Source organism: Procambarus clarkii, chromosome 79 (assembly GCF_040958095.1).
Source record: "Procambarus clarkii isolate CNS0578487 chromosome 79, FALCON_Pclarkii_2.0, whole genome shotgun sequence".
NCBI classification, from domain to species: Eukaryota; Metazoa; Arthropoda; class Malacostraca; order Decapoda; family Cambaridae; genus Procambarus; species Procambarus clarkii.
In genome coordinates this window covers 4,551,637-4,579,468 of record NC_091228.1, presented here as the reverse complement: position 1 = coordinate 4,579,468, position 27,832 = coordinate 4,551,637, and the positions used below count along the sequence as shown (strand labels likewise).

At 43.5% G+C, this 27,832-nt stretch overlaps 2 protein-coding genes and 1 non-coding gene across 9 annotated transcripts; 1 reads left to right on the top strand and 2 right to left on the bottom strand.

The window, feature by feature from the left end:
• Positions 1–668: 668 nt before the first annotated feature.
• Alg-2 (Apoptosis-linked gene-2) lies at positions 669–19,938 on the top strand. Of its 7 annotated transcripts, none has more exons than XM_045752413.2 (7): positions 669–819; positions 6,639–6,712; positions 6,978–7,084; positions 7,759–7,924; positions 8,578–8,680; positions 11,555–11,696; positions 17,484–19,938. In XM_045752413.2, exons 2-6 carry the CDS (start codon positions 6,663–6,665, stop codon positions 11,651–11,653), a joined length of 525 nt encoding a protein of 174 aa, XP_045608369.1. In that variant the 5' UTR covers positions 669–819; positions 6,639–6,662; the 3' UTR covers positions 11,654–11,696; positions 17,484–19,938. The 7 variants fall into 7 exon arrangements, with proteins under 7 accessions (XP_045608369.1, XP_045608365.1, XP_045608367.1 ...); XM_069314470.1 differs by lacking the exon at positions 669–819 and adding an exon at positions 1,023–1,067; XM_045752409.2 differs by lacking the exon at positions 11,555–11,696 and having other exon boundaries at positions 672–819.
• LOC123764509 (uncharacterized) lies at positions 19,934–25,837 on the bottom strand. Its single transcript, XM_045752408.2, has 3 exons — positions 23,924–25,837; positions 22,811–23,002; positions 19,934–21,500 (listed from the first exon to the last, which is right to left on the bottom strand). The coding sequence occupies exons 1-3, from the start codon at positions 25,187–25,189 to the stop codon at positions 21,315–21,317; spliced, it is 1,644 nt and encodes a 547-aa protein (XP_045608364.1). The 5' UTR covers positions 25,190–25,837; the 3' UTR covers positions 19,934–21,314.
• A 495-nt stretch (positions 25,838–26,332) lies between these two features.
• TRNAR-ACG (transfer RNA arginine (anticodon ACG)) lies at positions 26,333–26,405 on the bottom strand. The gene has a single exon. It is a non-coding gene; the product is annotated as a tRNA-Arg (tRNA).
• Positions 26,406–27,832: the final 1,427 nt, after the last annotated feature.

The following is a 27,832-nucleotide window of genomic DNA, read 5'->3' as shown; positions in this document are numbered from 1 at the left end:
GAACAGCTGCCATATACGTATATATATTTATTTATTAATTTGTATTTATTCATATATTTATATATACAAGAGTTGTTACATTCTTGTAACAACTGTATATTGTAAATAAATTGTATATTGTAAACGAACTGTATATTGCAAACAAACTATATTGTAAACATATGTAAAATTGTATATTTATATAGTGTATATAAATTGGCATAACAAATATTCAATAATTTGCATCTGCTTTATATATCCCCACTATAGAGTGGCTTTACACATTCCTGACATATAGCATATATAGCATAAGTTGGGCATTATATGAACCCTTATTCGAACCCTTCCTGTACGAAGTGAGCTGTATCCGCCCCCCTACCTCTACTCATATATAAACTCTCACAACAATATTTCTATTACACCAAATAAAGCCATTTGCTTATGAAACAAGTATTCCATTATCTTGTAATGTCATTATCATTATATTAACCTATCATTACTCTATTTTCAAGGCGCGCGGTGTCTTCCACATGGAGACATCTTTTTATCTAGTAAAGGTGTGATAATTCTATGCCACAAAAAGAGTCCAAATAGACAGACCATGACCTCGTTTGAGTCATTAATGCATCGTGGACCAGTTATGACAAAAGCATTTAGGAACATCACGGAGAGAAACACTCGCTACCTTGAGTTAAAATCCTAGCAAGAGGGGAAGAAAACGTTGACTATTGCATCACATGTGAAAATTTGATGGCCGAAGCCCCAGTCAGTGTGAGGCGGACACGCGCCCAGTCAAGACGTGAGCCCCTCGCCCTTATATACCCTCTATTTACACCTCTTGTAAGTATCTCTTCAAGTTCCTCAGCCTCTAATATGGGTGTAAATAGTCTTTGTTCATCGTGTAGCATCAGCTGGAGCTCTTGTAGATGACGTGGTGCAGTAAGGATAAGAATTATGTCTTGAGGAAGTCTCCTCCCAAGGCTGAGAGTCAACTGACGTCAGGATGTCTTCCAGGAGCTGATGACGATATTATGTCTTAGTCACTCATCACGTGGTGTCTTGTGAGGTGTGAGGGGGTGTCTTGTGAGGTGTGTCTTGTGAGGGGTGTCTTGTGAGGTGTGAGGGGGTGTCTTGTGAGGTGTGTCTTGTGAGGTGTGTCTTGTGAGGTGTGTCTTGTGAGGTGTGTCTTGTGAGGTGTGACTTGTGAGGGGTGTCTTGTGAGGTGTGTCTTGTGAGGTGTGTCTTGTGAGGTGTGTCTTGTGAGGTGTGTCTTGTGAGGTGTGTCTTGTGAGGTGTGTCTTGTGAGGTGTGACTTGTGAGGTGTGTCTTGCGAGGTGTGTCTTGTGAGGTGTGAGGGGGGTGTCTTGTGAGGTGTGACTTGTGAGGTGTGTCTTGTGAGGTGTGTCTTGTGAGGTGTGTCTTGTGAGGTGTGTCTTGTGAGGTGTGTCTTGTGAGGTGTGACTTGTGAGGTGTGTCTTGTGAGGTGTGTCTTGTGAGGTGTGAGGGGGGTGTCTTGTGAGGTGTGTCTTGTGAGGTGTGAGGGGGGGGTGTCTTGTGAGGTGTGTCTTGTGAGGTGTGAGGGGGGTGTCTTGTGAGGTGTGAGGGGGGTGTCTTGTGAGGTGTGAGGGGGGTGTCTTGTGAGGTTTGTCTTGTGAGGTGTGAGGGGCTGTCTTGTGAGGTGTGAGGGGCTGTCTTGTGAGGTGTGAGGGGAGTGTCTTGTGAGGTGTGAGGGGGGGTGTCTTGTGAGGTGTGAGGGGTGTGTCTTGTGAGGTGTGAGGGGTGTGTCTTGTGAGGTGTGAGGGGGTGTCTTGTGAGGTGTGAGGGGGTGTCTTGTGAGGTGTGTCTTGTGAGGTGTGAGGGGGGTGTCTTGTGAGATGTGTCTTGTGAGGGGTGTCTTGTGAGGTGTGAGGGACTGTCTTGTGAGGTGTGAGGGGGTGTCTTGTGAGGTGTGACTTGTGAGGTGTGTCTTGTGAGGTGTGTCTTGTGAGGGGTGTCTTGTGAGGTGTGAAGGGCTGTCTTGTGAGGTGTGTCTTGTGAGGTGTGAGGGGGGTGTCTTGTGAGGTGTGAGGGGAGTGTGTTGTGAGGTGTGAGGGACTGTCTTGTGAGGTTTGAGGGGGGTGTCCTGTGAGGTGTGAGGGGCTGTCTTGTGAGGTGTGTCCTGTGAGGTGTGAGGGGGGTGTCCTGTGAGGTGTGAGGGGGGTGTCTTGAGGTGTGAGGGGGGTGTCTTGTGAGGTGTGAGGGGGGTGTCTTGTGAGGTGTGAGGGGGGTGTCGTGTGAGGGGTGTGTTTTTTTTTTTTTTTTTTTGAGATATATACAAGAGTTGTTACATTCTTGTAGAGCCACTAGTACGCGTAGCGTTTCGGGCAAGTCCTTAATCCTATGGTCTCTGGAATACGATCCCCGCCGCGAAGAATCGTTTTTTCATCCAAGTACACATTTTACTGTTGAGTTAAACAGAGGCTACAGTTAAGGAATTGCGCCCAGTAAATCCTCCCCGGCCAGGATACGAACCCATGACATAGCGCTCGCGGAATGCCAGGCGAGTGTCTTACCACTACACCACGGAGACTGCTTGTGAGGTGTGAGGGGGGTGTCTTGTGAGGTGTGAGGGGAGTGTCTTGTGAGGTGTGAGGGACTGTCTTGTGAGGGGTGTCTTGTGAGGTGTGAGGGGTGTCTTGTGAGGTGTGAGGGGAGTGTCTTGTGAGGTTTGTCTTGTGAGGTGTGAGGGGCTGTCTTGTGAGGTGTGAGGGGCTGTCTTGTGAGGTGTGAGGGGGGTCTTGTGAGGTGTGAGGGGGGTGTCTTGTGAGGTGTGAGGGGGGTGTCTTGTGAGGTGTGAGGGGGGTGTCTTGTGAGGTGTGAGGGGGGTGTCTTGTGAGGTGTGAGGGGGGTGTCTTGTGAGGTGTGAGGGGGGTGTCTTGTGAGGTGTGAGGGGGGTGTCTTGTGAGGTGTGAGGGGGGTGTCTTGTGAGGTGTGAGGGGAGTGTCTTGTGAGGTTTGTCTTGTGAGGTGTGAGGGGCTGTCTTGTGAGGTGTGAGGAGGAGTGTCTTGTGAGGTGTGAGGGGCACTGTCTTGTGAGGTGTGAGGGGCACTGTCTTGTGAGGTGTGAGGGGCACGGTCTTGTGAGGTGTGAGGGGGGTGTCTTGTGAGGTGTGAGGGGGGTGTCTTGTGAGGTGTGAGGGGGGTGTCTTGTGAGGTGTGAGGGGCACTGTCTTGTGAGGTGTGAGGGGGGTGTCTTGTGAGGTGTGAGGGGGGTGTCTTGTGAGGTGTGAGGGGGGTGTCTTGTGAGGTGTGAGGGGGGTGTCTTGTGAGGTGTGAGGGGGGTGTCTTGTGAGGTGTGAGGGGGGTGTCTTGTGAGGTGTGAGGGGGGTGTCTTGTGAGGTGTGAGGGGGGTGTCTTGTGAGGTGTGAGGGGAGTGTCTTGTGAGGTGTGAGGGGGGGTGTCTTGTGAGGTGTGAGGGGTGTGTCTTGAGAGGTGTGAGGGTGTGTCTTGTGAGGTGTGAGGGGGGGTGTCTTGTAAGTCATGAGGCAGCATGCCTCACATGTTTACAATCTAAGCATTGTTTTAGATGGTAAACAAATCCAAACAATGGTTATGAGTTTAAAGTACATTGAGGAAGAATACACAGGGAGACGTGATTAAGACATGTAAGATACTAAGATAGATTAACACAGTATACAAAGAAGTAATGTTCAAATCCAAACAAAAAAAGTAGAACAAGGGGTTAAAAATTAGTGGTGTATGTGCATTAAGATATTAACAAAATACAGGTTCTTTATGTGCTTACGGCATATTGAAATGCAGTGTATTGCTAATTTCTAGGTTTACCAACACCTAATTTAGATACGGGTATTTGCTCTTGGGTATTTGCAGTCCCCATGGTGTAGTGGTAAGACACTCGCCTCGTGTTTCATGAGTGATTTGTCTTGGGTTGGTATCCTGGCCGGGGAGGATTTACTGGGCGTCAATCCTTAACTGTAGCCTCTGTTTACCCAACAGTAAAATGCGTACCTGGTTGTTAAATGATTTTTCGCGGGGTTGTATTCCAAGGCACATAGGATTAAGGACGTGCCCGAAATGCTACGCCTGCTAGTGGCTGTACAAGAATGTAAGAAATCTTGTATATATAAATAATAATAATAATAAATAAATAATAAAGTTAACTAAAATTATTATGATCTAAACTAATTGTGTGCATTAGCCTAGAAAATTTTGTTAACACTGAACATAGCATTTTAATGGCAAGATCAGTGATCAGTTTTTGTTCTCATAAATAAATATATGAAATACTGGTACTGGATATGAGGGAAGATTTAAATGCATAAATTTGAAGGTTAAAAAAACACACCTAGCAAGTCTGCATTTTTAATATAACTTTCTTCTAAGCTTAATTCCAAACCAAAATGATTACCACTACAGTGCTGTAAGTTGCATATTTTGCCCTAAAGGAGCACAAGTGTCCCTGGACCACAGTACTGTGCTTTACATTATGAATAGTTTAGTACCTGGGCGGTGTAGGGGACTCCCGACAGTGTCCGGTGTTCTCAGAATAATATTGAAGGTGATATGGTGAGAGCCGACCACAGTGTAACCTTCAGGTGATGGGAAAGGGATCTCCTCATAGTTTTACTCTGCAGGCATTGTTTCATATTTTTGTATTTTGTTTAATGAAGTATGCCAGTATATTTTTATTTCATATGAGAATGTTTCATGGTCATTAAAATTTGATAGTCTATTCATTATAATGAATTAAATATTTCCATTAAAACCCTTTACCTGATTTTTTAAATTGTAGTTTGTAGTCTACAACCAGTTATTTACTCTTAGGTCTTCTATGGCCTTTAAATTATGATGATAAATGTTATTATTAAAATGTATTTTGTCAATATTTTTTTTTTTTTTTTTTGAGATATATACAAGAGTTGTTACATGGTTGTAGAGCCACTAGTACGCGTAGCGTTTCGGGCAGGTCCCTGGAATACGATCCCCGCCGCGAAGAATCGTTTTTTCCTCCAAGTACACATTTTACTGTTGCGTTAAACAGAGGCTACAGTTAAGGAATTGCGCCCAGTAAATCCTCCCCGGCCAGGATACGAACCCATGACATAGCGCCCGCGGAACGCCAGGCGAGTGTCTTACCACTACACCACGGAGACTGTACGGAGAATATAAGCATTCTTTTGATGAAATCTGCTTTTTAGATTTTAAATGCATTAAATTTGAGAAGCACAGTACATATTTTAAAACACTCCTACCAAAGTCATAAGTTTGTTAATAGGTTACTGTGTGTTCCTCTCAGACTATTGTAGTTGGAACCAACCCCCAATTTCAATAAAACCACCTTACCTTACCTTGAGGTCACCTTGAGGTTACCTTGAGGTGCTTCCGGGGCTTAGTGTCCCCGCGGCCCGGTCGTCGACCAGGCCTCCTGGTTGCTGGACTGGTCAACCAGGCTGTTGGACGCGGCTGCTCGCAGCCTAACGTATGAGTCACAGCCTGGTTGATCACTTTCTAGAATCAACAAACATTAAACCAGGCAAATATTTTGAAGGGAAATTTTGAAACAAATTGATGTGTGCCTTTACATGTACAGTATTAGCAACTCAAACATAAATTCAATACACATTTAGAAAATTTATCACTTTTCCCAGATTTAAACAAGTTTTCAAGCAAGCGAAATTGGTGTGTTTATCCTCCTCACATGGAGGTAAACACCCTCACAGCTACCGTGTAGGACCTGTCTACTGTGGCTATCTGTTCTTTTATGTGCTCCAGACACTGGACTTCGAATACAATTTTCATGAAATGAAATTAAGCTAAATTCAACAGTTCAAAATAGTTCTAGACACAACATTGAGTAGGCAAAGTTTACCCTCATTAACAGATTCCGTAATCAAATGATTTTCCAAACAAAATTCAGACATCAGTAACAAGTACTGTGTATTAAGTATTTTCACACTTCGAGACTTGAGTCAAACAGGCATTATATCACATCTCTATAATCAATCTCAGATCTGTTCTCTATGTAGTCTGGCATGTCGCAAAACCTCAAATAATACGCACTCTTTATACAGTAATTAATTTGCATTGTCAGGGACAAGAAACCTGTGAATGTGTATATTTTATTTATTATTGAGGCTTGTATCAAGGTTCCCCCAGGTCTAACTGGTGACCCTGTCCATGATGCAACCCCACAATGCTTGTCTACCTCCTGGGTACCTGTTTACTGCTAGGTGAACAGAGGCATTAGGTGTTAAAAAATGCACCTAACTATTTATGTTTTCACACAGGAATCTAACCCGGGATCCCCAATTATGAGTCGAGAATAAAGTCAACTGTACTACAAGACTTATAAAAATAATTGTTTATAATTAATACAAGTCTTCCTCTTCTCTTTTTGTGTCTCACCTTTACTTCTATATTTAACCCTGCTCTTCACATACATATACTGTACATTACAAGAGATTACATTAAACAAAATTTTAATAAAATTAAAAATACTATATGATTAATTTATATAAATGATCCAATAGGCCTTCTGCAGTTGCCTTTGTTCTTATCTTATGTAATCTCGCCAGCCCATTGTACCTTCTTGCAAATAAATTATTATTATTATTATTATTATTATTATTATTATCATTATTATTATCATTATTGTTTCAGATCTGTGGTGTGTGAACAGTAAAGATGGCTGGTGGAATGCCTGATAGGAATTTTCTAATGAGTGTTTTCCAGCAGTAAGTTTGAATATATAGTACTGTATTCTATATGCACACATATAGTCCTTATCTCTTAACATTAATTAACATCACATCACTTTCTATACTATCCAATATATATGTTGTGTAGATTTATTTATTTCCAAAATTAGCAAAATCATAAGTAACAGATTTGCATCATTTGTTATATAAAACATTAAGTGAATATGTTATTTGAAACCAGTACGTAAATATGCATACACATGTGTTAATGCTCACATAATTGGCAACTTACTACCTGCAGAGTAGACAAAGATCGCAGTGGAGCTATAGATGCCAGAGAGTTGCAGTCAGCACTCTCTAACGGAAACTGGACCCCGTTCAATCCAGATACTGTTCGACTAATGATTGGTGGGTATATTGATGTACTGTAATATGTACTATATATCATTGTGTATATTCAATATGCTGTACTGGATAATGTGCACATTTTCTCTGGTGATGCCTTAATAGATTTACATTTGCACATTTTTCATATTTTCAATGTTAAACTTGTGGGCCTCTAGTATCTCAGAGTACAATTTCAGATTATGTAATCTTAACATGCTACCACCACATACCTGCAGATAACACCGCTACATCATTTCCTGACATGCTACCACCACTTCACGTCCCGACATGCCACCACCACTTCACGTCCTGACATGCCACCACCATTTCACGTCCCGACATGCCACCACCACCACTTCATGTCCTGACATGCCACCACCACCACTTCATGTCCCGACATGCCACCACCACCACTTCATGTCCCGACATGCCACCACCACCACTTCACGTCCCGACATCCCACCACTTCATGTCCCGACATCCCACCACCACCACTTCACATCCCGACATCCCACCACCACCACTTCACGTCCCAACATGCCACCACCACCACTTCATGTCCCAACATCCCACCACCACCACTTCATATCCCAACATCCCACCACTATATCATAGCCTAACTTTCCCTTTCATGATCACTCTAGTGCGATCAACTGTATCTAGTTATTAATGAAGCCAATCTAATTAATTTCCAGGTATGTTTGATAAGAAAGGGTCGGGAACAATCACATTTGAAGAGTTTGGATCATTATGGAAGTATGTAACAGATTGGCAACAGTGTTTCAGGACCTTTGATAGAGACAGTTCTGGCAGCATAAATAAAGATGAGCTCAAGACTGCTATTACAACATTTGGATACAGGTAAGGCAAGAGGTATCATGCCCCAAGTTTTTGATCAGCATTTCTAGTTGTTGGAATAGTTTCTATTCCTTTGAGCTGGCTTCCAGGAGTATGGCTGGTGGCATTTTTTGCCGGAGCTCCAAATCTAAGAAGGCCGCTGAAGCCATCTTGAAAAATTAAGTTTTGAACCAGAGCGCTTAGAATCATGTACAAAGACTTTCTTTGAGTAAGTCAACCACAAGGATTCCAAATCTGACATTAATTTGATATTACATTACCATTTTTATCTAGAAATCCAAGATGGCATACATCTGTGGCAAAGTGCTTCAAGTGGCCTCTAGGGCACATGCCATGCTTGTCATACTCTAGTTACACCACTGGTGTTACCTGAATTTACCTGAGGTTAATTCACTATTAGCGATTGAAATTGAATTAAACCATTTTGTTTTATCCTATTATCATAAATACAGTACTTGTTTTGCTATTATTCATGCATTATTACCTATTTAAATAGAATATTCCCATAATTTATGTTTGACTGAGAAATTCAAAATAAAGTATATTTTATGCAACAATAGATCACAGAATTACAGTGCATCTTGGATGGTTTCAAAGACAGTGAAACATTGAATTGAGAATAAGAGACTACTTCTAATATTTATAATTTACTACAGGTTTTCAGAGCCATTTTACGATGTGCTAATGAGGCGCTTTGATAGGTCCGGAAAATGTTCGATCCATTTTGATGATTTCATACAATGCTGTATAGTACTTCATGTGAGTATAACCTATTTTGTCTGCACCACTTTACCATCATTATCATTAATTTTCATATTTCCAACTTCAATGAGGATTAAAAGGGTGGATTGCATGTATATTCTGTATTATGTCTTCTGCAGTACATTTATTCTTCTGAGTTTGGGCCCACTTGGATGCTCCCAGAGTCAGATCTCGTATGGTTCACCTAGGGCTCGTACCACCTGCCAGGCTCTTGTTGATCTTGTCTCCCACATGGCAAGGAAGTTTTCAACTGGTCTTGTCATGTAATTAGGGAAGGGAGACAGTGACGAGTCTAACTCTAGACTACCAAGACACCAGTTATACAAAAGTGATAATAAGAAATGCAAGGAATGCCAATTATCATTCTGCCAAGTAGCAGTTAGGTATCAAAGGTTGCATCAACCACTTTCACGTGGAAGCCCTGTCACCACAGCAGTGTTGGCAGTACCAGAAACGTTTCTCTTTGCATATAACTTTTTACCCATCAATAAAAAATAGGCTCTGTAGTGGCCATTTTCTGACAATTTTTTTCTTGAAGAATGTGGGCCACTGACTATTGCTATCTGCTACATCTGTTTCAAGGTTTTCTTCTGTGGTGTTCTTTGATGAAGGCCTTCAGCAACAGAGAGAAATTTCCTGAAGCTATTTACCTGAATTTACCTCCTGAGGGCCACTAATACTAGTGGCCTCGACGAGGACAGGAAGCTGGCGGCTTGTCAAAGGTCCCCCCATTTGCCCGGATGATCTTTTCTATGTGTTTTAAAACGCAGCAGAGTTTTGGCGTTTACAGCTTCGGCAGGAAGGCGGTTCCATGGGTTTACAACCCTATGGGTGAACAGGTATCTCCTGTTTTCTGTCCTACATTTGTGGCATGTTGAGCTTGAACCCATTGCTCCTCGTTCGTCTTACATCTGACCTTTTGAAGAAATTGTCCAGATCGACATCGTCTAAATTGTTTAGCATTTTGAAGGTTTCTATTAGATCTGCCCTGTCATGCCTGATTTGCAGTGTTGTTAGCCTTGTGGCCCTCAGCAGTTCCTGATACGAGAGATGACTAAGCTCTGGTATGATTTTTGTTGCCCGGTGTTGCACCTTCTCCAGAACAGGTGTCTTTCTGACGATGTCTCCATGCCTAGATGCAATAATTCAGGTGGGGGTGCACCAGAGACTTGTACAGTTGAACGACTACTTTCTTTTCCTTGAAGGTAAAGGTAAGCTTGATTATTCCCAAGGTTTGGTTTGCTATTTTTAGTGCTGCTCCCACTTGTGCAACTTTTAGTGAATGATGGATTCTGATACCAAGGTCCTTTTCTTCATCTATCTGTTGTAAGGTAGTGCTGTCAATTTGGTAGTTGTGACGTGGATTGTTGTGCCTCACATGCAAGGTCTTGCATTTATCAACATTAAAAAGCATTTGCCAGTCATCTGACCATTCGTGGAGTTCATGGAATGAATGGAAGAATATTGTCTCACTTGTGTCATGGAGAGAGAGAGTGTGTCTCAGTGGTGTCATGAAGCAGATCAGTGACTTCCTCTGCTGTTGCTGTGTCAGCCCTGTAGCATACTCCCACTGTCAGTATGTTACCATGTTGAGCTAGTATATTGCACCATACAGACTCTGAGGATCCCATGGTGTGATTCAGCTCTTAGTGAGTTGTACTACTACCTTGTTTAGATCCTTGAAATGTCATCCTGGGTTTAGATTCTTAAGAAAAAAAATTAAAATGCCAAACAATTAAACCTATAGTTTGAGCAGTTAATTACACATGACCGACCTTTCCTGACTGCCATCAGGTCATAGTTCAAGCATCCCAGAGTCCCAACTGGTCACCATCCTCACTGTCCTATCTGATATTCCTCTATCCTCTTAGGTACTTTTGCTGGGAACCATTTGGCTTACAGACAAGTGGTTTGGCCTTCCCTAGGACACACTACATTGCAGGGGCCAGATATGTTTCACGTGTATTAGTCAGCCATCTAGTGTCCCTTGATGCTTGCTCTCATTTTAACTGTTTTCCTGGCACCATCATTGAGACCTGTTAACCCTTAAACTGCACAAAACAACATATGATGTCTCGAGTAACTTCACATCGCAAGCAAGTACAAAACAGTAGCAGTGTTTTTTAATTGGTATACAAACTGGGGAATAAAAATATTGTAATTGTCAAATTTATAACTGCTTTGGCACAGAGGACCAACAAATAACAGTGACTTCCATGTTAAGGGGTTGTGTGGTTAAGTATTGGCAATGTGTCTCAACACATGGCTGCTCCTATTCCACCCCTCCCTCTTCCTGCCTACATTTTTGTCCAGTAGTGAGAACACTGCATAGCAACCCCCTTTGTTACCAAGCTGCACTTGGATTGACTTTGAATTTTGTTTAAATATGCTTTGAACAAATTCTGGATTGGATTGAATTATTTCAGTGTCTGGCACTAGTTTGGCATAGCAGAGAAGCTTTCCAACAAGCTCTGCTAAGTCAGTGTGGAATGTCAATCTTCCCTAACCTCACAAGAAGATAACCATGGATCAGTAGGATCTTGCCTTAGGAGCAACTGAATATACAAGTCAGAACAGGGGTTTTCATAGGCACTCTAAAAGCCTAATGTTCATGCTCTTTGAAAACTAGGTTGCATTTCATTTTCTTTTTGGGCAACAATGGCATTTTCATTTATGGCATGAATGTTGGTTTTTCATACACTAAGTCATGTATAATTCAAAATAGTGGGGGTGAAACAGTTTAGTAAACCACTCTTAAAATATTTGGTGTGGCACAAAATTTATGGAGTTTGATGTAAAGGAATTGCACCAGAGTAACTGCTTTGAAAAATATAAGTATTTTAATTAAGAAATTTGCTCCCACTCTTCCAGACGTTGACTTCAGAATTCCATCAACGTGATCAGGACCAGACTGGAACTGCCACATTTACTTATGAACAGTTTATGTTGGTCATGGCTAGAGTCTTGTAAGGTTGACAGTCTATGAGTGGTGCTAAAATGACTTCTGTCACATGTATGTTAAACACTGTTTTGAGCATGATTTACGTAACTTGCTCTTACTTTTAAGATAGTGACATTAGCATAACATAGCCAAATAAATCATTGTTCTGTGTTGATGGAGCTCTGCACTGTATTTACTTAGGAAATTGCTTAAAAGTAGCTTTTATAGCTGTAATATTCCTACAGAATAAAGTAATGCTGTACTGTTTAGCTAATACGTATACTGCTTTTCAGTTAAGTTTCATCCGTAACATGTATGCACACAAATTAGAAAGTTATAAGAGCTTTTGATGTATATTTGTAGTGGGCCATCCATGACTCAACATTTCCTAAGATCATGGACTGTCTGGAAGTAGGTGGTTTAAACATTGTGAATGCTTTTTAGAAGTTAAAAAATACCACTGTCTGTGCTGCAACTTACCATTCTCCAAGTACTTATCTTACTGCTTAAAGTTACACTTCTTGGCTTTTTTTCAATCCTTGTCCACGTAATTACTAAAGTAACAACCTCGCAAAATAAGAATAAACGAAGATTTTATTCTGAGTTGAGGTATGGTTCCCATTCTTTGGGTAAGGAAGCCTGTGTTTAGAAATATCAAGGTCCCAAAGATCAAGGAAATACCAAGGGAGCCGGTCGGCCGAGCGGACAGCACGCTGGACTTGTGATCCTGTGGTCCCGGGTTTGATCCCGGGCGCCGGCAAGAAACAATGGGCAGAGTTTCTTTCACCCTATGCCCCTGTTACCTAGCAGTAAAATAGATACCTGGGTGTTAGTCAGCTGTCACGGGCTGCTTCCTGGGGGTGGAGGCCTGGCCGAGGACCGGGCCACGGGGACACTAAAAAGCCCCAAAATCATCTCGAGATAAGATATAACCTCCCCTTTGGCCAACTAATGACCTTTTTTAGGGTGTACCCACAACATCCATCTTTGCTCCCTAGTATCTATTTAATGCTAGGTGAAGGGAGGCATGAAGTGAAAAGTAGTGTACCCAACCATCTCTGTCATGGCCAGGAATTAAATCCAGAACCCCTTAGGTGTGAGCTGACAGTATAGACCACCATGCATGCTACAAATGAGAGATGAGGTGACCGGCATGGTAGGACCAAACGGCCAGATTCACGAAGCAGTTACGCAAGTACTTACGAACCTGTTCATCTTTTCTCAACCTTTGGCAGTTTTGTTTACAATTATTAAACAGTTAATGAGCTCTGATGCACCAGGGAGGCTGTTTATAACAATAGCAATAGTTGATTGGGAGGTTTCCATGCTTGTAAGCTATTTAATAAACTTGTAACCAAAGCCGTCAAAGATTGATGAAAGATGTATACGTTCGTAAGTACTTGCTTAACTACTTCGTGAATCTGGCCCCTGGGTTGCTATCTGGTAGCTGTTAGTCACATCCTAGTTAGGGTGTTTACTCTGCATCAATAATCATTTGCTTTGTTTACCTTGGAGTTACTAATTTTCTTCAAGCAGTCACTTGTTTTTGTTGTCCTATCCTTTCTGGTGGGTTTTTCTTGATTTTGGGTTCTCTGATTCCCCAAGCTTCCCTTGCATCATAGAGAGAACCAGATCCGAGTTCTGGCTTCCGATAGGTCTTTGACTTTTGTCTCTGGCTGTCAGCTTGTATGTCCCTTGGTTTGCCAGTTATCTTTGAAGGGTTGAGGTGCCACCTCTTCAATTTCTTTTTTCTAATTTAAACTTTCCTACTTTGCTAGCAGTTTTCCGCCTGTGGTTCCATGCGGCATCTCTGTTGCCAATGCTGGGTTTCAAGTTCTCCTCCCTCCATATTTTGGGGTGTAAGGTGTTCCTCTGCTGGTGGCTGTTCTACCGTGTAAACACGGTAGAACAGAAATTTCCACAATTTCGTTTCTTTGGCTTCAGGTTTTTTTTGTCTTGTTTTATCTTGATGACAGCTGGTTTAAGCTCCCAGTTGATCTGTATATCTGCTGGCCAGAGATCAGCTTCTCAGTCTGCAGGTTTTGGATTTCTTGTCGACTGGAGGTGGTTCCATTAAGTTCCCAGTGATCTCTTGAGCATTTTTGTAGCAGCCTGATCTTCACTGTTCAAGTTTCTTCAGGGTTACTCTTCCTGCTGCCGTTGGGGGCCTTTGGGTGCAGTCTCCAGAACCTTTGCAGGGACTTTGTTTTTGCTTCCCTTTTCTTAATTTTTTGGGTTCATTGCTGTGGTATCATTGCCCTCCTGTGCTTGTGCTGCTCAAGAGTGTTTCAGATCTTAGCTGGGGCTCTGTTTACAGTGATCACCGTGCCAGTTGGAGCTATTGGCCTTTTTGTGTACCGGTGGGGTCGCCTTTTATGGTGCACAAGCGGATGCAATTGGTTTGCAATGCAATGCGTTCTATGATGGGCTCTTGTGTTCCAACTCTGCTCCCCAGTTATTCCTTGCCTCCATCAGAGCAATTCCAATTTGTCTTTGTGGCCATTGTGTGTCGTCCAGCTTTTGGTTTCTCAGTGTGGTTCCCATGCAATTCCCGTGTCATGTGTGCTGGTGGATAGCTTTTTCAATTTCTGCCAATCTTAACAGTGTGATCCTTCCCTTGTTTGTGTGCCTGTTGTTTGGTCAACTACAGGTAGTTCTATTTGCTCCTGCTTTATTTCTGGATCTTCTGGCTTTTGTTTTTGTTTTTTGCCTCATTTGTTCCATGTCTAGTCAAAGAAATATTCCACTGTTTGACATTGGAATATTTCTGTTGGCTCTGAGATGGCTGGCTTAGCTGTGGTTTCTGGGTTTTTGAGCATCGTGTCCAAACCTGAGTGTCATCATACAGATCTGCCTATACAGTATAGTACTGTACCAGCAACTCAATGAGGCGTTTTATCTCGATGGTACCAAGCTTAACTTTTAGAGTTTTCTGACCTAGTTTCCAAACCCTATCCCCCCCATCCACAGCACTCGGGTACGTTTGCCATTTCAGCAGGATAGTACAGGGTGGCATAGCAAGTTTTCTACCTTTTTTATATCATTTTAGAGTTAACCACTCAAACAGAAACTAAAGGTAATGTCCCTTTTATCGGGGTTGTTCGGGACTTATTGCTTCATGCCTTATATTCACTTACTGTATTTCATTCAGTCTTGGCAGTCTCTCTCTTGTTGGGTATCAGGGTTAATGTTTCTTCTGGCCCATTCTGTGTGTTGTCTGGGGCATGCTTTTCCCTCTCTGAAGGGCTTTTCTCTTTGGGACTTTAATGTTTTTTGGGCCCATGTGTTTTCTTTTGTGTTCTTGTTTTCAGATTTGTTCATCTTTTAAGGTAGAGATCAAGATATTGGTTTTTGGTAGTATACTTTGGTGATTGTTGCGTGATTTCTCCATCCAGAAATTCCTCGATCTCAGTATCCTGTGGTGACTGATACATTAGCCCACGTCTTGTGGGGTTGGTGTGGCCACACATTTGGTCCCTTGTTTCAGGGCTTGGCTGCTGCTGGTGAGTGGTTCAGCTTAACCAGCCAACTATGTTTCATCAGGCACCCATTGTCATTGGCATTATGTCATTGCTGGCCTGGTTACCTGGTTGATGGGGTTCTGGGAGTTCTTCTACTCCCCAAGCCCGGCCCGAGGCCAGGCTTGACTTGTGAGAGTTTGGTCCACCAGGCTGTTGCTTGGAGCGGCCCGCAGGCCCACATATACCTGGTTGATGGGGTTCTGGGAGTTTTTCTACTCCCCAAGCCCGGCCCGAGGCCAGGCTTGACTTGTGAGAGTTTGGTCCACCAAACATTTGGCCTCATGGGTTACTGATTTTTTGCTCTCCATGAGTTCTCATGGCTCTGTTGTTTAGACAGATTTTTTGGATGCTGCCACACTTTCATTTCATTGGGTCAATGGTCCATGCATGGTCTCCTTTTCCACTTTATGGTTAGTTTTATAGGGTTTCCTTCCTTTCTGTGGTGAAATTGCTTGGGAAGCCACCAAATGGGACCTTCCTAGAAAACCAGCCTTGAATGTAATGAAATGCTTCTTACTGGTGGATTAATGGTAGTTTTCCATTTCCATCGTTCCCCTTCTTCAAACGAGTTCAGGGGTCATGAGGCGGTGCATAATTGATGAGGTTGGTGATTCGGGTTTCCAGATGGTGGCATTTGGTGGCAATCGAGTGTGTAAATCAATGATGTTCAATCGAGTTAATGATTGTTTACATAGGCTCAGAGTTGCAAATGTTAGTCATGCAGACATAGGCTCAGTTGCAAATGCGAGTCATGCAGACATAGGCTCAGAGTTGCAAATGTGAGTCATGCAGACATAGGCTCAGAGTTGCAAATGCGAGTCATGCAGGTGTATGTTTCCATATTTTCTACCTTTCTGATGGTCTCTCTCTCAGGGTGACTTATCATGGTGCTAGACCCTGCAGACTCCATTTTCCCTGTGTTGTGGTAGGTGCTTATAGATCATTAGAGCCTGGTGTGGTGCTGAGGGTTCGGTAGGTATACCACAGTGTAGCTTGCGAGAAGCTACCAATGGACCCAAGGAGGCCTGGTCTACGACTGGGCCGCGGGGTCGCTAAGCCCCGAAATCATCTCAAGGTAACCATTTCTCTCAAAGTAAGTACCCATCAGGAAAGAGGCATTTCATTACATTCATCACTTTTATCGTGGTAGAGATATGATTTGGAACAAAGCCATTTAAGCTTTGTTCCCATGAAATCTTGGTAATTTCTGTGGAAATTATTTAATTTTGGTTGCCTAAGAATAGTACAATTTCTGTGAAAACAAAGGGCATTAGCATTTCCTCTTTTTGGGGAAGGTTAACCTATTTTCTATTCAAAATAAATTTTGTCTAAATATTAATAATGATGAACAAGATGTTTGTGGATGACTAAGTGTGTACATATGCAAGGAAATAATGTTTTAGATAAGCTTAAGAGTACATTTACACTGAAACAAAGAGAGTATTGGGAATACCTGCAGGTTACACATGTACTTACAGTGGAACCTCGAGTGACGAGCACCTCAAATTACGAGCATTTTGAGTAACGAGCGCGCTGATTGGCGACAATTCGTCTCGATTGGCGAGCGCTCGTTTAATTAACGAGAAAACCACATGGTGCATTCCCGCTGCTTCTCGCACATTCTTGGACGCCTCCGACTATGCAAATAAATTATTCTTTTTGTTTAAAGATGCTAATGATGCTGGGATGTAAAGGGTTGACTACTGTGATGTTGCAAAGCAATGAATTTTTTTTGTAGAATAAACAAAAAAATGAAAAGAATTTGAAAAAAAAACAAATGTCAAAAAGTTTTGTTCAGTGTGTGCCAGGTAGGCTGCTCCATTATTAATAAATATATGAAAAAACAAATTGAACACATTTGAAACAAAGAAAGATTGTCGTAATGGAGTATCCTACCTGAAAAACACTGAACAAACCTTTTGCTATAAAAAATATGAAAAAAGTGAACAAAGTTGAAAAAAGAACAAATGTCATAAAGGTGCATTCAGTGTATGTTAGGTAGGCTGCTCCATTATTTAAAAAATCAAATATATATTGATGATTTTCGGTGGTGGAACAGATTATTTTTATTTCCAATATTTTAAATGGGGAAATGCATTTTGAAAGATGAGCATTTCACATGACGAGCTCGATGCTGAAACGGATTAAATTCGTTAATCGAGGTTCCACTGTACATACATTTACCTATGCAAATGTATGACTAACTCATTTTGTGGCACTGAGAATGAAAAAAGTTTCATTTATTTGTAGACTCACGGCTTGTAGTTTGTCTCCACTTTGAACTTAAAATTGTGTTGGTACAATACATACATTTAAAAAACTAAATTTTTCCTTTCAGACTCTAACCCAGGCCTTTAGCTACCATGACTCGGATCGCGACGGTGTCATCACAATCACGTATGAACAGTTCCTTCACATGGTGTTTAGTCTTAGAGTTTAGATACAGTATAAACTATTCACAATCTAGGTGCAGCATTTCACTAAATAAGCGGGTCAGGTTATTGCCAAGTTTAGTTTTACACACGTTGTTGAAACAGTGCATTTTCTATAAAATGTTAAAATAATTAAGGATAACCATTTAACTGTGAGATGACTAGTATTAGCAGATTCCATTGTTCCATTAAAGATAGATTGTTATATTAAACTATGTTAATTCCTCTATGGTGAATATGGCCTGCCACTGGAGTATTCATAAGTACGTATAGCTTAGCTTTGTTAATCATGAGGAATGTTTAGAACTTTCCTGCAACTGTACTTGGATTCTTAACTAGATTATCATCTTACTCCAGTATACAGTACCGCAAGATTGCTTGACAACTTACTCCAGTATACCGGAAGATTGCTTGATACTGACGTAATTGTAGGTAGATTTACGATACATCATTTTCTCACTTTTGCATTCATGACATGAATGTTTAGAATGTGTTTTTACATTATATGCTTCTGATAGCATGAATAAATGTAATACTGTTTACTTATTGTTATGGATTGTGAAACTTGTTTAATTTTCTTTTTAAAATGAATTCCTCAACAGATGTTATTGTTGCAGTTATCTTCTAGTGTACTGTTCACTGAATGTGCTTTGTGTTAATCATTTGTATTGTTAAGGAACAATGTTTTATTGCATATTAAATCTGCACAGCTATACTTCTTCTCGAAGCTTAAATCTTGTATTAATGTTACTTCACTTTTAAGATTTATCTTCATTACTGTATTACATTTCAAGAGCAAAACATGTTTGCATTATAGCCATACAGTATACTGTACAGTGAAGTGCTGCTGAAATGGAACAATTTGTTCCAGGGGCTAGATTCACGAAAGCACTTACAAACCTGTACATCTTTTCTCAATCTTTGGCGATTTTATTTACAATTATTAAACAGTTAATGAGCTCGGAAGCACCAAGAGGATGTTTATAACAATAACAACAGTTGAATGGGAAGTTTTCATACTTGTAAATTGTTTAATAAATGTAACCAAAGCCGTCAAAGATTGAGGAAAAATGTACGCGTTCGTAAGTGCTTGCTTAAGTGCTTTCGTGAATCCGACCCCAGGTGACTCTGATACTTCTGTTATCTTGCATCTTATTTTTTCTTTCACAATTAATGTTTTCTGAATGCAACCAATACATAACATATTTCCACATACAGTATTTTAATGTCATTCAAATTTTTTAAATACAAAAACCCACTTTTCTTGAAGAATTATACATTTGGAAATTTCTTCATTATCCATACAACAATCTAATCAATTGCATTTGACACCAAATGTGAATCCTTTCATTATATCTGATATTTTGTTGGATCAGGAGTCAAATCTATTAGAACAAAGTTTTGATTTCTTTGTGTTTTGTATGACGTACTAGTATATGTGTCGTGCCTAACAGCCAGAACTGCTTTACTTGGCCTAGTATGGAAGACCTGACCTGCATCACAGGCAGAGTGATGTTTATTTTCAAATTGGTTTATTCCACTTATTATATTAAATTAAGAAAATGAATTACTGACTTAGGTTTGATCAAATTTCTATCAAAGCTATGTTTTAACAAATTAAATTTTTGATATCATATGTAATGGAAAGCTTTATCATTCCTAAGGAAAAAAATTGACATGCATAATTTCAGGAAAACTCGGCTTGTTAGGCAACGTGACCTATTAGTTATGTATATACATACATGCTGTATATCCTTCCATTATTTCTTGCTCTTAAACAAATGAATTTTAATTGCTGACATCTTGGAGGGAATTCTCAAGATTTAAAATTTAAATATATTTAGTTAATTGTTAAGAGCCATTTTCATAACTATTGATCACCTAAAATATAACCAATTAGGCCTGATATATTTTATAAGTAATCATTCAATATGCAACACATGCAACCAGGAGGCCTGGTCGACGACCGGGCCGCGGGGACGCTAAGCCCCGGAAGCACCTCAAGGTAAGGTAACCAGTCACTGTTACCTAGGAGCAAGGATCTATCTTCTATTGTTGACATTGAAATTGTCTCTCCACGCGAGACACTACAGAAGCTGTACATTCTGGCACTGTGCCGTGTTATGATATCCTGGAATGTTAATTAATTTTTATTTTTGATTTACCGGTAATTCAGTTTACTTTAGGTTGGTGGGGTTTTATCGTGCTAATGTAAAGTACTGTACTTCCTCGTTTAAAGATAAATTTGTTCCCTCTTGAGAATGTATATATGCATGGAAGATTTTATATTTTTATATGTGTTAATATATTCTATACATTCAAGGAATATGCCTTATAAGTAAAATGTATTACCCGAATAAATTAATTTTTTAATCTTTAACCTAAATTTTACAATTGTACTACTTATTCTGCTTAGTGAAAGACGTAAATGAATGTATATACAGTACAGTACTGTACTGTATATATGTGTACAGTATATCGGAAAATTCTTGACTCCTGAAGGATTTGAACCCGGTCAGCCAGGGCCTCCATGCCCCTTGGTGTGTCCAGTACTATAACCTCTCGGCCACAGACTGTACAAAAGTGGTCCCGGCCTGCTGAAGTGATTGATGAAATATCTGTGCCCAAAATATTTACGAGTGCTGTTGGGTATTGGGGGTTAAAAGTCGGATGACTTCCCAATACTTTCGTACAGTCTGTGGCCAAGTGGTTATAGTACTGGACACACCAAGGGGCATAGAGGTCCTAGCTGACTGGATTCGAATCCTTCAGGGGTCAAGAGTTTTCTGATGCATGTTGGCTTATGGACCATTCAAGCTTGATACACATACAGTATATGACATTATATAATGTCATATTGCTAGAACCATGCTACTTGCCCTAGGAAGCAAGGCTGTTTTGTCTAATGGCCAGAGCAATTTTGCATATTTTGAGACATTTCTTTAGCAATTAGTTCAACCTCTAATAGTTTTAACATATTATAATGACAACATGAACACCAATACTTTTCAGCAGTGTTCACACTAGAAAGATTAGACAACATTCCATTAACCACAAATGTTTGAAGGATGTGAAGAGAGAGAATTAAGGGACACACCCATAATATGTGACAAACTATTCAGAAAGGGTCAGAAGCATCATAACATTTTCTGAGATCATATAGTCAGCAACACATAATATGGTAAGCAAATATTGGGAAAATTGTGCTATTATAGATTAAAAAAATTATACCATTGACTTACAGCTGTCCAAACATTGACAAGGTGAGGTGCAATTGTGGATTTCTCTTGCTACTGAGGACTGAAGAGTTCTTTTTTGTACAGGAAATAAATCTCTTATTAATTAAATAGAGCCAGATTCCAAGAGCTTGACATAGTTGGTTGAGAGAGAGAGAAGGGGATGCCAGCTAGTCCGCATATCTGTGCAACATTCTTGGGTTGATCTTACCAGGACCCTTTGTCTTGCCTGTGTCGAGGGATTGAAAGAAGTGACTATATGCTATTGAGTAACTGCCACTGACAACTTTAATAGTACTTGAAGCAAGTTTTGTACTATATCTAGTTGCAATGGTTCCATCTTGTCTGTCTAGTGACGGTATTGTGTCTGAGGGCAGGTTAAAACCGGCAAGGTGCCGGTCTTTATCCAGGTACCATCAGACTAGTTCATTCATTCATTCGCTAACTCATTCACACACTCGTTCCTTCCCTCTCTCTTTCTCTCTCTCTGACAGCTAAGGTTCATGGGAGGATCTTGAGCTCAGCGGTGCGGCGGTGACCTCTGCTGTGTTTCCTGAGGAGGACGAGGTCGTGCAAGGTGAGTCCCCGCCACGTGCGCAGGCCCTTCATCACGTGTAGGTTCTCGCAGGTGTCAACCAGCAGCTGCGCAGCAGTCAGGCCCAGCACGCAGTTGTACAGCTCCAGCACCTGTAGCAGAGAACACAATTAAACACTGATGACGATAAAATTGGTAATTCCCTAAAGAACAATTTGAATATGTTCAGAAATGTGATGAACACAATGAGAGTGAAATACTGACAATTTCTTCATGATCTCGGCCAACAAGACATGTAGGTTATTAAGTAAATACTGTAAACCTTATAGACCTTGAAAAAAGCGCCAAACACTGCTCAGGAACAAAATCATAGAATTCAATGCCTATAAAGAAATGCAAAATACCTTTAGCACGGGCACTCTGTATAATATGGAGGACAAACCTAGAGACAGGTGACATCCCGCAGACTAGAAACTGCCAACATCGCCCCACTTCACAATGGAACTGTAGTTAAACCACTAGCATAAGAACGTCTACAGACTGGTCGCATAACATTACACATCATTAAGGGGTGTTGAGAGATGAAGAAAAATGAAAACATTAAAAGGAGTACAGATTGCAAGACACAGTCAGATATCGTCATATATATAAAAACAAAAAAGAAAATCAAATACCCTGGAACAGTAATGTCAGAAGACTAATATGTACAGAACACAATAAAGGAGATAGAGAAACTGCCAAAAACATGATAGGGTGGATACTCAGAACATTCAGAACAAGGAATGGTAGGGAACAAATTCAACAGGAGCCTTGATGAGGGTTCGACCCTATGCACTGGGTGTTTCCAGGCGCGCTCTAGTCGACTGCACCACGACACGGTCATAGAATTGCAACCTGGAGTACTTTTGGTAAAACACTGGTGCTATCTTGTAAAGAATAATTGTTCAGACTTCACTTACGATTTCAAGGCATGCGTGATTACAGCGCTGGTGCCGGATTCACGAAGCAGTTATGCAAGCACTTACGAACCTGTCCATCTTTTCTCAATCTTTGGCGGCTTTGTTTACAATTATTAAACAGTTAATGAGCTCCGAAGCACCAGGAGGCTGTTTATAACAATAACAACAGTTGATTGGCAAGTTTTCATGCTTGTAAACTGTTCAATAAATGTAACCAAAGCCGTCAATGATTGAGGAAAGATGTACACGTTCGTAAGTGCTTGCGTAACTGCTTGGTGAATCTGGCCCATTGAGTCTGTAGGTTAGGTTAGGTAGAGTAGGTTTTTGGTAAGGATAGGACGTTGGATTCTTTACGTTGCAGCAAATCAAAAAGATGGGCTGACACATCAATGTCGTCGATCGGGACACCACTCTTTAGGGCGACCACATGTACAAAATATTTGATGGACATTTTTGAAAGAACAGACAAAATATATACTTTTAAGTTAGACCTGGATGTGTACCTCTAGGTGGGTCATCCTGTTGACTGCGAGCACCTGAAGAAAGTCGTTCTCGACGAGGGTGGTAGGGCGGCAGACCAGACGCCGCAGGAGCACACACTTCCTGAGGGCGGCCACCAGCCCTTGCCTCACCAGGGCGTAGTCCTTCGCCCACGCCTTCGGTCCCACGCCCGTCATGCAGTCCAGCTCCAGTACCTGCCGGGCAGGGTTACATTACCTCGTGAGAGATGGCGAGGTCTCTGTTGACCGCCCAGTTGGGTGGGTGTGGAGCAAGATTAAGATTGATGAGGATTAAGCCATCCAAAAGGTGGCACGGGCATGAATAGCCCGTAAGTGGTGGCCCTTTTGAGCCATTATCAAGATCTGATACTGGAGATCTGTGGAGGTGCGACTGCACCCTGCGTGACGGGAGATGTCTCCCGTGAGCAAGATTAAGATTGATTGATGAAGATTAAGGTCACCCAAGAGGTGGCACGGGCACGAATAGCCCGTAAGAAAGAGGAGCAGCAAGATTAGTAACTGTGTGACTTACCATAGATGTAAAGTGCCTTGTATAGAGACTGTTATGAGCCTCTTGTTGAATCACTTGTGATATAAAAAGATTGTTGATAAGTACAGTATATGTATTTGAGTACATGGTGGGGTAATGGAATTGTCCTTGGTGGGGGGGGGGGGTAATGTCCTTGGTAGGGTAATGTTGTCCTTGGTGGGGTAATGTTGTCCTTGGTGGGGTAATGTTGTCCTTGGTGGGGTAATGGGGTTGTCCTTGGTGGGGTAATGTTGTCCTTGGTGGGGTAATGTTGTCCTTGGTGGGGTAATGTTGTCCTTGGTGGGGTAATGTTGTCCTTGGTGGGGTAATGTTGTCCTTGGTGGGGTAATGGGGTTGTCCTTGGTGGGGTAATGTTGTCCTTGGTGGGGTAATGGGGATGTCCTTGGTGGGGTAATGTTGTCCTTGGTGGGGTAATGGGGTTGTTCTTGGTGGGGTAATGTTGTCCCTGGTGGGTAATGGGGTTGTCCTTGGTGAGGTAATGGGGTTGTCCTTGGTGAGGTAATGGGCTTGTCCATGGTCGGGTAATAGGGGTACTAGTTCAAATTTGAATTTTAGTGGTAACGGACCTGGAGCCTGGCGAGGACGATGGAGTCCCTGGCGGTGAGGGCGGCCAGGGAGTCCCTGGCGGGGAGGGTGACGGCGGGGAGTGCCAGCTCCCGCAGGTGCGGGCAGCTTGCGGCCAGCACGCCCAGGTCCGCCTCCCAGAACACGTCACCTTCCACCCGCAGCGTCACCAGCTGCGGCCCCACCGCCCACGCATAATCGTACAACGCCGCAGGCGTCAGTAAGTACGGCTCCCGCACCGACAGCCGCAGGTGCCGCAGTCCGGGTAGGAGCCGCAGTTCGTTGATGGTCACGCCAGAGTAATTGATGATGGCGTTGATGCCAGAGAGGTCCGGGCACGCGCGACGCAGCAGCTGCAGGCTGCCAACCGTCACGCAGCGGACGTTGACCTCCTGCAGCGCCGTCAGCGTCGTCTGCTCCGTCAGCTCCTCCATTATCTTGAGAGCCTCGATGACGTCAGTGGAGCCCAGGCTGGTGAGCTCCGGCACGCGCGTGAGGAGCGCGCACACGCCCTCCTGCGTCACGCTTGTGCCGCCCACGTCCAGGTGCCGCAGCCGCACCTCGTCCTCGCCGCCGCCGCCCCACCGCAGGTTGACGATGGTGCGGTTGACGCCCTCGTCGGTGACTCCCGCCGACCCTGACACGTCTAGGTGCGTCAGGTGACGGCAGTGACGTGTGAGGAGAGTGACGGCCTCGTCCGAGGCGTTGACGAGTCTGACGCGACACAGCCGCTTGCAGGTGCGGCAGAGGTCGGTGAAGATCCTCCTGACGACGTCCGTCAGCAGCGGCGGCATCGTCAGCACCAGGTGCGTCAGCCCATCGCCGTTGCGGAGAATGAGCTCAATGTCGAGAGGCCAGTCGGTGGGGTCGGGTCCGGGGCGGGGCAGCGTGACGTACACGGGCTCCAGCACCGTCAGCTCCGGCGTCAGCAGCACCAGGGCGCGGTTAATGGCGGGCAGCTCCCTGCTGCCGTGCTTCAGGTGCAGCCCGCCGGCCTTGAGGGCGTTGTGCACCATCACGGAGCGCACGTCCCGCGGCACGTCCTCCAGGAACCGCTGCACGGCGAACACCAGATGCTTGGGCACGTCGCGACGCAGCACATGTTGTACGCGCTCCAGCCAGAACTTGCAGCACATGTGTTTGAGAGATATGACGGTGGGCGGCACTGTGGGTGGCGGGGCGGCTTTGTAGGGCGCCAGCGGCAGTGCCTCCTGGTGCCGCGCCAGAGCCTGCGGCAGCCGCGGCACTAGCAGGTGCGGCACCGCCATCACCGATACTGTTGTCCTCCTCACCTCCGACTACGATAAGTCACATCTTGATGTATCGCAGTTAATCGCCGCCTCTTTTATACCACAGGCAACACAGTACCCAAACTCTGTAACACAGTACCCAACACTGCCCGAAGACTGCAATACAGTACCCAACACTGCCCGAAGACTACAACACAGGCAACACAGTACCCAACACTGCAACACAGTACCCAACACCGCAACAATTCAAACTGCACAACAGTCCTGAAACACCACAACACGATCACAACACTGCAGGCGGCTGGTCGACCTGGACCCGGGGTCGGTGGCCCCCACCCTGTATCCTAGGGAAAGGCGCGCATGTAAGGGGAAGACGAGGGTCCCAGTAAGACAGGTGTGAGGGAGGTGACCACCACAGTGTACCGTGAGGGGGACGTGCCTTCACCACCAATACTGAGCGACTGCTGGAGTAAATATAACACAGCCAAGAGGAGGGAGGGGGGGGGGAGGGACAAAGGGGGTGCCAAGATAGGTGCCACATTGCCCTGGGAGGGGCAGAAGGGTATACCCGGAAGTACTAGCTTGGTTGTGCTTGTGGGAGTTGAGCTCTGGCTCTTTGGTCCCGCCTCTCAACTGTCGATCAACAACAGTGGTAAGGTGCAGAAGGGTATCTGGGAGAGGAGGAGGGGGGCAGGAAGGGTACCTGGGAGAGGAGGAGGGGGGCAGGAAGGGTACCTGGGAGAGGAGGGGGGCAGGAAGGGTACCTGGGAGAGGAGGGGGGGCAGGAAGGGTACCTGGGAGAGGAGGGGGGCAGGAAGGGTACCTGGGAGAGGACGGGGGGCAGGAAGGGTACCTGGGAGAGGAGGGGGGGCAGGAAGGGTACCTGGGAGAGGAGGGGGGGCAGGAAGGGTACCTGGGAGAGGAGGGGGGCAGGAAGGGTACCTGGGAGAGGAGGGGGGCAGGAAGGGTACCTGGGAGAGGAGGGGGGGCAGGAAGGGTACCTGGGAGAGGAGGGAGGGCTCCTTGAGACCATTATTCAGCTTAGCATTATCATGCTCAAGATAATTCTCAAGTACGTGTTCATAGTCATATTCTACATATTAATTAAAAGACATGCAGTGCATGGTTTAAAAAAAAAATCTTGAAAGTAAAAACCGGCCGCGACCTTGCCAGGATTCGAACCTGGAATCTTCTGATCCGTAGTCAGACGCGTTATCCGTTGCGCCACAAGGCCATGTGGAACTATATTGTCTTATCTTAATTATTTTCTCTCGCGTAATAATGATATATTTAATTTTATTTGTCATTTTAGTTAGTGCAGGATAAACATATCAATTGTGACACTAGCTCTCCACATATGTCAGTTGCTTAATTTAGAAACTGTACTTGTGGTCGATCTCGAACCCATTGTTGATGTGACAAGTTATACTGAATTTTGTAACTAGCTCATCAAGATTGTAACTTGCTTAGCTAACTAAATGAATTGTGGGGTTCAGTCCCTGAGCCCATTATGTGCCTCTGTAACCCTTTCCACTACCGCCCACAAGATGGGTATGGGGTACATAATAAATGAACTGAAAAAAATAAGAATAAAAGTGCAAAAGTATTTTAATTCTTGGTTACCTAGACTAAGAGCTCTCGATCCTTCCATGGCCTCAGTGTTTGCGGGCTAAGGGCTCACGTTGATTCTGAAAGAACTGTTCGCGTGTATATTCTGCAGACAAACATCGTAAAAAAAACATGCAGTGTATCGCTTTAAAAATTATGTACACGTCAGGTGCGACCTGGTCAGGATTCGAACCTGGAATACTGATTACTAGGCATCCTGCAGATTTTGAAGACTATGTGGAGTTGCGCTCTGGTTGTCAAGGCTGAAGTGTCCTCACCAGGGCGCAATTAAGGCCTAGAGAGGTCGATATGGAGAAGCCGTTACCCATGCAGCAGGTCTCCCCCTTCTCCACGTTGCTAAAATTGTCCAATGGAAAGGCAAACGCCAATACGCTTAAGTTCCAGCGCCGTCGCAGGAGCTGCTAGAATGAGGTCGAAGTCAACAACGAACTGCCTTAGCGGCTCCAACTCCGGATTTTCCTCGAGGTTGACTCCTGAAGCCCGTTCCAAAAGTGGGTATGGCCGCGAGGCAGCGGAGGTTTGAGGTCTGATTATAGACATTATGTCAATTATCTTTGTTCTATCTTCCCTAAAAATGTTCCTTTTTCTTACATCCAACGATTGGAGAGTGTTGAACATGCTGCTATGGCGGTGTGTCCACTCACAGGATGGAGGGAAGGAAACTATCAGCAGAAAGGGCCAAGCCATTAGGCCTATACTGTGTAGCACTTGGAAGGGGTGAGGATAAAGATGTGGGATGGAACGGGGGGGAAGGAATGGCACCCAACCACTTGGACGTTTGGGGATTGAACGCCGACGTGCATGAAGCGAGACCCCTCGCTCTACCGCCAAGTGGTTGGGCAGTGGCACTGCCCAATAAACTCGCCCCTCGGGGAAAGGTAAATTAAAATTATCCAACGATTATTGGTGACTTCTATCCATTTTGCTTTCTATTTCTTGTGTGAGCAGTCTGTGCTTACCTATTGACTGTGATGATCGACTTCCTTAAACACTTACTGAATTCTTTCCGTTTTTCTCTGACCATTTATGCAT

What these genes read in the sequence shown, in the direction of transcription:
- Alg-2 (XM_045752409.2), top strand. Translation starts at nt 6,663, where the DNA reads ATGGCTGGTGGAATGCCTGATAGGAATTTTCTAATGAGTGTTTTCCAG. An exon ending in CTAATGAGTGTTTTCCAGCA is followed by an intron (nt 6,713 to 6,977) that starts GTAAGTTTGAAT and finishes TACTACCTGCAG; the next exon opens with AGTAGACAAAGATCGCAGTG. An exon ending in AATGCTGTATAGTACTTCAT is followed by an intron (nt 8,681 to 17,483) that starts GTGAGTATAACC and finishes TTTTCCTTTCAG; the next exon opens with ACTCTAACCCAGGCCTTTAG.
- LOC123764509 (XM_045752408.2), bottom strand. Translation starts at nt 25,189, where the DNA reads ATGGCGGTGCCGCACCTGCTAGTGCCGCGGCTGCCGCAGGCTCTGGCG. An exon ending in TCGTCCTCGCCAGGCTCCAG is followed by an intron (nt 23,003 to 23,923) that starts GTCCGTTACCAC and finishes CCTGCCCGGCAG; the next exon opens with GTACTGGAGCTGGACTGCAT. An exon ending in ACAGGATGACCCACCTAGAG is followed by an intron (nt 21,501 to 22,810) that starts GTACACATCCAG and finishes TCTCTGCTACAG; the next exon opens with GTGCTGGAGCTGTACAACTG.